This window comes from Eimeria acervulina, genomic scaffold (genome assembly GCF_000499425.1).
Source record: "Eimeria acervulina Houghton genomic scaffold, Eah_scaff233, whole genome shotgun sequence".
Classification (NCBI taxonomy): domain Eukaryota; phylum Apicomplexa; class Conoidasida; order Eucoccidiorida; family Eimeriidae; genus Eimeria; species Eimeria acervulina.
This window is the reverse complement of record NW_013549996.1, coordinates 1-10373: the sequence shown is the minus strand read 5'-3', so window position 1 is coordinate 10373 and position 10373 is coordinate 1. Positions and strand designations below refer to the sequence as shown.

The following is a 10373-nucleotide window of genomic DNA, read 5'->3' as shown; positions in this document are numbered from 1 at the left end:
TATCTGTTAAATATTTTGTTTCCCCAACACAACTCCACTTATCCTTGATAATTGTCTGCTGCTTTATTTTGACTCCCTGGATACTCCCGCAGCTGCAGTACACAGCAACTTAAACGATTAAGGTATTGCAACATAGATACAAGCAGATCTCTTGGGGTACCAGACGAAGCAACGACTGTGCTGATTATACACTCCAACAGACGCTTTGCACGAGTTGTAAAGAAATGCTTTTTAAGGCTACGGTGATGGCTTCACAACAATGTTGCTGGCAGACAGCTTCTCTTGCTGCTATTGGAGAGGGATCTGTCTCTACTTATCAACAATCTACAATAATAATAAAAGCTGCGAGCACTTGCAACAGCAAAATGTGATAGTATTAGAATTCATGAACAGCTATTGATGGATATCTCGAAGAACATGTTTAAATGTAGTTGCCTTCAGCAGAGGATGAGTCTGCTCTTACGGTGTCGCTGATTGATTTACAAAAATATGCGCCGTTCTTCCCTTTGAGTTTTGGTGCAGCAGAGAGATCTGTATAAAGATTAATTTATTATTACTACATTTAGAGTCTCCATAGATATTTCCAACTCATTATTACTTACAGAGACCTTCAACATTTGAAAGCACCTCCTCCTGATGCGCATTCAAGGATAATATAAATATTAAATATTAACGCGGCCACCACAAACAACCCGGAGACAGACAGTAAAACTGAGTGCAACAGCAGCATGCGTGTGCAGCACTTGCAACTCTACTATACCCTTCCCAACTAATTGATGATTGATTGATGACCCTCACTGTTTGTCATGACTTTCTAATGCAGTACTTCATCTCTTTACTCTCCTCTCTCTCTGCCTCTCTGTTTCTCTGTCTCTCTGTCTGTCTATCTGTCTCTCTCTGTCCCTGTCTCTGTCTCTGCCTCTGTCTCTGCCTCTCTCTCTGTCTCCGTCTCTGTCTCTTTATCTGTCTCTCTCTCTGTCTCTCTCTATGTCTCTCTCTCTCTCTCTCTCCTTGGGGTGTACACCGAAGCGCCTTTTTGTTTTGGCTAGACGTGGGGACTGTGCGGTGGCATTCGGCTGCCTGCGGGCTCAGCTGCAGATTTCTAAAGTAATGTTTGCAGAACCTCAAGGGTGTATAGGGAAGCACAGGAGGGCCGTCCACAACGTGAGGCATTTACCTTTAACTCAGGCGTTGGCTGTAAAGTTTTAGCGGATTCGCAAGCTCTTCAACAAGGAGCATAGAGTAATTTGTTGTTTATATTCAAACATTCATTCGCTGCAAGAAATATAATATATATAATATATAATATATAAAATAACATATAATGTTAACAATATATTATATAATATATATTATATATTATATATGTGTGGCTTCAAGGCCCCTCATTCTCCCCCTCGCCCTTTCAACTGCCAGCAGAAGATGCGTCCCCTTTCCCATCAACACACACCACATGCTGCAGCAGCAGCAGCAGCAGCAGCAGCATAAGCAACAAGATCAGCTGCAGCTGCAGCTAGCAGAGGACTACAAAAGGCTAAGTTAATGAACAATCTCGGAGCCCAATCTTTATCTCTTTGAGGTTTACAGCACAAACATAAAAAAAGAAGAATGCCCTCTCTGTACATTTCTTCTCTTTCTAATATACTGGGGAAGAGACTGTTATCATTTCTTAGAGATAGATCCAGTTTGTCTGCCTCCTTCACTTATAAAGATAATGCAATTAACAGCTATAAGTTGTTGAAGACGAAGTAAATCTAAAGACAAACATATTGCCCTACTGCCCCGAGTTGTGGGGTTCATAATCCTATTTGAAGAGTAGAGTGGAGGGCTTCTTAATGAATTATATTTTCTTTAATAATAATACTTTTAACTAAAATGTATTATTAAACAAAAAGTAATTCTGTAAGCTAAAGGCTAGGGAGACTCTTGTCGTTATTATGCAGTGGGGTGCTCAGCCATTGGCTACGTCTTTACTTGAGGCCTGATAATAATTAATTTTCTTTTAAAAAGACAAAAAATAACTTCTATTATCGACAGACATTTACAAAGACACATCAATGCTTTATCTTAGCTGCAAGCTGAGCCTCTATCAGAATAATGTTGAGGTCTACGCCTTTGTTCGTTTGTTTGTTTTGTTTGTTTTGTTTGCTTTTTTGTTTTGTCTGCCTATATTAGCCATTGATATATATATATATATATATATATTTATTTATTTATTTATGAATTGGGGAAGGTGAATTAAAGTAAATATAACAAAGATAAGAAGTTCTAAGAAGCAAATAATCTCTTAAAACTTCTTACCTTTGTTATGTTTAGTATATATATATATAAATATATATGTACATATATATATATATATGTAGATGTATATATAAGAGACAGATAATCTCCCCTTCAGTCTTCGAAGGCTCTGGAGGCAGCAGCTTAAATGCATAGGGGTTGGTGAGGCTGCAGCTGTTGCAGCAAGGCAGCAGCTAGTTGCTGCACATGCAGGTACAAGGAGACAGCAATGTTAATAAATAAATACAGACAACAGCAGCAACACCTTACACCCGAGGTAGAGCAGCAGCAAGGCCTAAGTGCTGCAGCAAAGAGACAGAGACAGCTAACTGCACCAAGGAGACAGAGACAGAGACAGAGACAGAGACAGCAGCACTTGTCTCCTCAATCTAAACATATCTTTTATTTATTATTGTACATTCAGTAAAACAAACCCAACAAACAAAACAAAGAAAAAATAATAAAGAGACAAGACACGCTCCGAACTACCACCATCAGCCCTGCCTCCCAGACTAACTAACTAAATAAATAAATAAATAAATTAATTAATTAATTAATTAAATATAAAAAAATAAATAAACGAATATGTTTAATTAATATTATTTCAGTACCTCTAGAGCCTTTGGGGGCCCCAGGGGGGCCCCCAGGGTGTAAGGGGCTTTGTGCGTCTTTGTTTGCTGCAATCTTCTTCATAAAAAGGAGAAGTTATTTGTTTATTAATTCATTTAAAAAGTTTTTCTTAAATTAATTTAATGTTTATTGCAGATATAGGGCCCAGGGGGCCCCCAGACCTACCCGAAGGAGCTGCATATACACCTCAAGCTACCCTTTGTTTTTATTGATGAAGCCACAGCTTCTTTTTTTACCTCGATGTTTTATTATTTCTGCATTTCTCTGTTTACTGGGGGGGGCGAGCGCCGCTGTAATCGGCAGCAGCTGCAGTAATAGCAGTGGTAGCAGCAGCAGCAGCAACAGCAGCAGCACCAGCAGCAGCCTGTGCTGCTGCTGGTCCAGGTCTGTATGTATTAGACACTCAGGGGCCCCCAGTAGAGCAGCAGCAGCAGCAGCAACAGCAGCAGCAGCACAAGCTGCTGCGTGGCTGCACACGAAGCCAGCCTCAAGCTTCAGTCGGCCTCATCGTGGAGTGCCCCTTTACGCAGCAGCAGCAGCAGCAAAAGCAGCAGCAGCAGCAAAAGCAACAGCAACAACTCACACCCCATCAGCAGCAGCAACAGCAACACCCCAGAAAGCGGCAGAACCACAGCCCCCACTCGAATCACCAGCAGCAGCAGCAACAGCAGCAGCAGCAACAGCATCAACAGCAGCAGCTGCAGCAGCAGCAGCAGCAGCAAGAGAAGAAGAAGCAACTACAGAAGCTTCAGAGTGGCAGGCGTTAGATATACCCTCTGAGCTCTCCTTCACCTTTTCAGGAGATGTGGAGGGGCCGCAGCTGCTGCTGGCTACGCAGTACCACCTAGAGCAGCAGCAGCAGCAGCAGCAGCAGCAGAAGCAGCAGAAGCTGCGTAAGAACTCAGCCCCGCAGCCTAATCCAGAGAATGAGGCAGCAATTGTAAAAGGGCGTCTACAGGCGGTGCGGAGGCGGACGCCGCCGCCGCCGCAGCAGCAGCAGCAGCAACAGCAGCAACAGCAGCAGCAGCAGCAGCAGCAGTTGATTGAAAGAGACATCTTAGAGGAGTTTGGTGTCTCCTCGTCTTTACTTCAAACACGTGCAGACAGACGAGAGCACAGTGCTGCTCGCCGCAGCCGCAACATGCACCCACACAAAGACAGCAGCAGCAGCAGCAGCAGCAGCAGCAGCAGCAGCAACAGCAGCAGCAATAGCAGCAGCAGCAGCAGCAGCGAGAACATAGATGACTTGCTTGAGCTGCTAAAGGGGACACCAACTCGGCAGCAGCGCCAGCGAGGAGCAGCAGGAGCAGCAGCAGCAGAGCGTCTGCTGCAGGCTTTCGGTCCTCTACACTCTTCGCTTCCCTTCTTAAACGAAGAAGAAGAAGCAGCAGCAGCAGCAGCAGCAAAACCAGCAGCAGCAACAGCAGCAGCAGCAGGAACGCCTCAGGAGGGCGACCTTGTTTCTGCTGAGGACCTCGCTGCAGTTGAAGCAGAAATAGAAACCCTCACAGGAGAAGCAGTGCAGCAGCAGCAGCAGCAGCAAGAGGTGGGGCCGGATATGGAGCTCCTCGGCTCAGTTTCGCTTTAAATATTTCATGAGTGCAAAGACAACAGCAGCAGCAGCAGCAGCAACTGCTGCAGCAATGGGGCTGCTGCTGCACGCAGCTGTAGCAAGTGCAGCAACTGCTGCTGCTGCTGCAGCTGCAGCAGCAGGAAAAGCAGCATTCTGATGGAGACCCACGTTTAAAAGTACAGACAAGCGTGAGGTGTAGAGACAGGTAGCAGCAGCAGCTGCTGCAGCAACAGCAGCTGCAGCTGCTGAAGCAGAGTGTAGTAGACATACACCCCATGAGCTGCACGTACACCTCAGGTTTAGGTTTTAGGGTTTAGGGTTTTAATATTAAATTTAGGGTTTCCGCTGCTGTATACTGCTGCACACCATACCAACCTACCTGCTGCTGCTGCTGCTGCACTGGCTGCTGCTGCTGCTGACTTTCACGCTGCAGCAAGTGCAGCAGCAGCAGCAAACCACTGTGACAGCTGGGGACAGCAGCAGCAAGAGCAGCAGCAATTGCTGCTACCGTGGGCCAATTGCAAGACACTGTCAGAAGATAGCAGCCACTGCTGCTGCAGCAACTGCTGCTGCTGCCGCAGATACCCTGTTTTTGCTGCCCCTGCACTGAGAAGGGCTTTGAGCTTCGAAAGGCCCCAGCTAGTTGCAGCTAGCTACAGCTAGCCACAACTAGCTACAGCTAGCTACAACGCCATCCGTAGCTAGCTGTAACTAGCTACAGCTAGCTACAGCTAGCCACAGCTAGCTACGGAGGTTGTTGTGGGTATCTGTAGGTACACTGCTACATTCACAGAAGCTTTAAAAAGGAGAGTAATAACCTTAGAGCAGAGCTTCATTTGCTGCTGTAGCAGGTGTTGCAGTTGCTGCTGCAGCTGCTGTTGTTGCTGCTGCTGTTGCTGCTGCTGGCTGCAGCAGCAGCACCTGCTGCTGGTCCTCTATATTATTCTCTACCCCACACGCCGCCAGCAAACAAAACGAAGAAGCAAATCGATGGATGCATGCAGAGAGGTCTTTAGGGATAAGGCTGAGTATACACCTCAACTCAGATTATATCTATTACCTTCTCTTCACTCGCTGTTCCCAGCAGCAGCAGGAACAGCAGCAGCAGCAGGAACAGCAGCAGCAGCAGCAACAGCAAGCAAGCGGGGACCCTTAATGGCTGCAGATATTCTATAAGAGCACTCTCATCCTTTTAATTTAAATAACTTATTTAATCAATTATAAAATAAAAACAATTCAAAGAAATATGAGAGGGGGCCCCTGGGGGGCCCCCGCTTCCAGCCCCAACTGTCTGCTGCAGCAGCAACATTTGCTGCAGCAGCAGCAGCGGCTGCTGCTGCTGCTGCTGCTGCAGCGCATTACAGCAATAATTTTAAATTATTATTTTGTATTATCTTCTGACCTCGATCTGCTGAAGCAACTAGACTGGCTGCTGCCATCACTGTTTGCTGCTGCTGCTGCTGCTGCTGCTGTTGCTAGGCGCTGTTCACACTGTGTCGGCAGCAACAGCAGCAAAAACAGCAGCACAAACGCAACAACAGCTGCATCAGCGGAAGCACGAGCAGCAGCAGCAGAAGCAGCAAGAACAACAGGTGCAACGGCAGCTGCAGCAGCTGCAGCAGCAGGAGCAGCAGCATCGGCAAAAGGAGAGACAGCAGCTGCAACAGCAGCAGCAGTGGGAGCAGCGCTGACGATCATAGCAACCACATCAGCAGAATAATCTGCAGCAACGACGCTGCCAACAAGGGCAGCAGCAGCAGCAGCAGCAGCAGCAGCAGCAGTCTCCGGTTGACAGTTCATCTGAGAGAAGATGGTTGGACCCCTCCCTAAAGCAGCAGCAGCAGCAACAGCAGCAACAGCAGCAGGAGCAACAGCAGCAGCAGCTGCAGCATGGGCAGCAGAAGCTCCATACTCCGCTGTTGGCAGCTTCAGTGCAGATTCAGCCATTTGCTCATGTCGCTCGTAGCAAGGGTTTAGGGTTTAGGGTTTAGTGTTTAGGGTTTAGGGTTTAGGGTTTAGGGTTTAGGGCTTGTTGTTTGTGTGTAGGCGACGTTAGCGGAGTCATTTCTGAACGACTTACAGGAGCTTGACGAGCCCGAGGAGGAGCAGCAGGAAGCAGCAGCAGCAGCAGCAGCAGCAGCAAACCCTGAAGATGATGAGGATGAGCCTATTGTTGATGCTGTTGCTGCATATTTTAAAGAAAGAAGCGGCGACAATACAGCTGCTGTTGTCTCAAGCCTCGCGCAGCAACCCAGATTCATACGCCTTCTAGAGGTATATACACCTGCTGCAGCAGCAGCAGCAGCTGCTGCTGCTGCTTCTGCTACTGCTGCTGATGGGGCTGCTTGTGCTGGTTCTGTTGTTGCTGCTGTTCCTGCTGCTGTTTTGTTAGGCTTTTGTGAGTGTTGCTGCTGCTGCTGGAGTGCGTGCAAGTTTCTACTTGGGTATTTGCTGCTGCTGTTGCAGCTTCCCTCATCTGTTCTCATTGCTGCTTCTGCTGCTGCTGCTGCCTCTGCTGCTGCTGCCTCTGCTGCTGCTGCTGCTGCTGCAGCAAGCGAGAGAGCTGACGCCTCAGGCTGCCGTTGCTAGCGGAGAGGAGTTAGCGTTGATAGAAGAGTGCAACCAGCTCGTCATCGATATAGACACAGAGTGAGACGTGCTGCTGCTGCTGCTGCTGTTGCTGCTGCTGCTGCTGTTGCTGCTTCTGCTTCTGCTTCTGCTGCTGCTGTTTGTGCTGTTGAGGCTGTTTCTGCTGTACGAGTAAATCCAGAGGTGCTGCTGTTGCTGCAGTAGCTGTAGCTGCTGCATATACTGTGTAACCTGCTGCTGTTGCTGCTGCTGCTGCTGTTGCTGCTGCAGTTGCTTCTGTTGCTGCTGCTTGCTTTGTCTTTTGCTGTTTATTTCCTTTGGAGCGTCTCTTTGCATACGAAAGAATAAACAAAATAAATAAAACAAAAATAAACAAACAAACAAATAAACAAATAAACAAACAAACAAATAAATATATATTATTGTCGTTGCTTGCTCTGCTGCAGCATCTTGGCTGTCTATCGGTTTATCTGCGACATTTACAGCATTAAGTTTCCCGAGCTGCAGTCGATAGTGCAGGCGCCTTTAGAATACATCGCCGTCGTGCAGCGAATTCAGAACCAGACCGTCAGCACACTCACTCTCTTGCTGCTGCTGCTGCTGCTGATGCTGCTGCTGCTGGTGATGCTGGTGATGCTGCTGCTGCTGGTGCTGCTGCTGCTGCTGCTGCTGGTGCTGGTGGTGGTGCTGCTGCTGGTCTTACTGCTGGTGGTGCTGATGCTTCTGTTGCTGCTATTGGTGCTGCTGCTGCTGCTGCTGCTGCTGCTGCTGCAGGATCTAACTCAAGTCGACTTATCAGATTTGCTTCCGTCTCCTACGATAATGGCGCTGACTGTTGCTGCTTCTCTCTCTATTTCAAGCGGCACTGGCGGCAACTCAAATAATGCAGGTTCGTCTTGCTGCTGCTGCTGTTGCTGCTGCTGCTGCTGTTGCTGCTGCTGTTGCTGCTGCTGGCGCGGAAGATGAGCGGGTTGATTGTCCCGCCTTTCTGCTGCTGCTGCTGCAGTTGCTGCTGCTGCTGCTGCTGCTGCTGTTAGTGGTGCTTTATTGATGCATGACGCACAGCAGCAAGCGTCAGAGCAGCATTTGCAGCAGCAGCAACAACAACAGCAGCTGCAGCAGCAGATATTGCAGTTGTTTTTGCGTTGCTTTTGCTGCTGCTCAGGGCGTCGTCTCCCTGAAGAAGATTTAGACAAGGCAATGGCAGCAGCAAAAGAGGCGCTGGCTCTCGCAGAGAAACGAAAGGAGGTCCGCGATGGTTTAGGGTTTAGGGTTTAGGGTTTAGGGTTTAGGGTTTAGGGTTTAGGGTTTGCCGCGTCGGTGTCCGATACCCAGTTTCCTGATCTAGGATTTAGGGTTTAGGGTTTAGGGTTTCGGGTTTTGGATTTCGGGTGCCTCTTTACAGATTTAGGGTTTAGGGTTTAGGGTTTAGGGTTTTAGGGCTTTAGACTTTATACTTTAGTCTTCAGACTTCAGACCTTAGATTTTAGACTTAAGGGTTTAGGGTTTAGACTTAAGGGTTTAGGGTTTAGGGTTTAGACTTAAGGGTTTAGGGTCAAGGGCTTAGGGTCAAGGGTTTAGGGTTTAGGGTTTAGGGTTTAGGGTTTAGGGTTTAGGGTTTGCGGATCAGGTGTTGCAATATTTGGAGAGTAGGATGATGCTGGTGGCTCCAAATGTCTCATCGCTGTTGGGCGCAGCGCTGACTGCGCGTTTGCTGACAAAAGTAGGGGGTTTAGAAACCCTAGCGAAGATGCCTGCACAAAATATCATGGTATCAACCCTAAACCCTAAACCCTAAACCCTGATTTATCCAACTAAACCCTAAACTCTGAAGCCTGATAAAGCAAATGAAACCCTAAACCCTAAGCCCTGATAAAGCAAATGAAACCCTAAACCCTAAACCCTGATAAAGCAAACAGAACCCTGAACTCTAATCTCCAAACCCTAAACCCTAAACCCTAAACCCCCGACGCTAAAAAAACCCTAGAACCCCATCTGTATGCCCTTTTTCCCTGAACTTAAAACCTTAACCCCAAAACCGTAAACCCTAAACCCTAAACCCTAGGATATTGGTGTGTGTTTCAGCTGGTTGGATCTCAAAAGCGAGGCAGCGTATCTCTTTCAACTCGAGGAGATGCAGCAGGGATATTCTCTTCGTTGTTATGTTCTTGCGATATTGTTTTATTGTCTCCTCCTGCATTTAGAAAGAGAGCTTTAAGATTGCTAGCTGGGAAGGTAGGGCTGGCAGCAAGAGTAGATGTGTACGGCAACAAGCCCGCTGCTGCTGCTGCTGCTGCTGCTGCTGCTGCTGCGGCTGCTGCGGGGGAGGCCGAAGCGGATGGAGGAGATGAAGAAGCTGCTGCTGCTGCTGCTGCTGCTGCTGCTAAAGAGTTGAACGACGGTTTAGGAGCAGCAGAAAATTCTAAGACCCCAGGAGAGCTCGGCAAAGCCCTGAGAGAAGGCATTGTTCAGGCTCTAATGAAGGTGCAAACCCTAAACCCTAAACCCTAAACCTTGATCTATGGGGGAAGAAGGATGCTGAAATATAACAAGTGTTTGCTGTATACATTGATTAAGGTTTTATATGCGGCTCTCACGCATTGTAGAGCAGCGCATTCAAAAGCCTAGGGTTTAGGGTTTAGGGTTTAGGGTTTAGGGTTTGAACTCAGGCCCAAGAACCCCCTCCTGCTCCAATGAAGAAGGCATTACCTATTCCTGAGGAGCGGTCTAAACCTAAAAGAGGCGGGAGGAGACACCGGAGACAAAAAGAGCAGCAAGAAGTGTCAGAAATTCAGAAGCAGTTAAATAGAATTAAGTTTGGGGAACGCGAAGACACTGTCGGCCTCAAGGGTAAATAAATATATATTAATAAATATATTAATAAATATATTAATTAATTAATAAATTAATTAATTAATTAATAATAAATAAATAATAAATAAACATCAACAAAGAGACAAATACACAAAGGTATAGACGTGCTGTTTATATATATATATATATATGTAACAGTATAGAGACGTATGTACAGTTATATATAAATATCTGCATGTTTATATATCTAACAGACAAATATATATATATATATATATATTTATATTTATATATATATTATATTTGTATTTATGAATATCTATACATGCATAATATGCATGCATACGATCTCAGTATGCATTGCTACATATATGTGTATATACAGGTGCACTTGCATACATTATATATATATTGTATATTTATTATATATTGTATATTTATTATATATTTGTATATGTATCTATATATATATATATATATATATATA

At 46.2% G+C, this 10373-nt stretch overlaps 2 protein-coding genes across 2 annotated transcripts; both read left to right on the top strand.

The window, feature by feature from the left end:
• Positions 1–3121: 3121 nt before the first annotated feature.
• Positions 3122–4498, top strand: EAH_00027230 (hypothetical protein, conserved; the record flags this gene model as incomplete). Its single annotated transcript, XM_013396420.1, has 1 exon — positions 3122–4498. One exon carries the CDS (start codon positions 3122–3124, stop codon positions 4496–4498), a length of 1377 nt encoding a protein of 458 aa, XP_013251874.1.
• Positions 4499–6293: 1795 nt separating this feature from the next.
• On the top strand, positions 6294–9930 carry EAH_00027220 (putative snoRNA binding domain-containing protein; the record flags this gene model as incomplete). Its single annotated transcript, XM_013396419.1, has 9 exons — positions 6294–6401; positions 6530–6757; positions 7035–7132; positions 7558–7639; positions 7847–7961; positions 8238–8320; positions 8703–8843; positions 9158–9556; positions 9742–9930. 9 exons carry the CDS (start codon positions 6294–6296, stop codon positions 9928–9930), a joined length of 1443 nt encoding a protein of 480 aa, XP_013251873.1.
• Between the last annotated feature and the right edge of the window lie 443 nt (positions 9931–10373).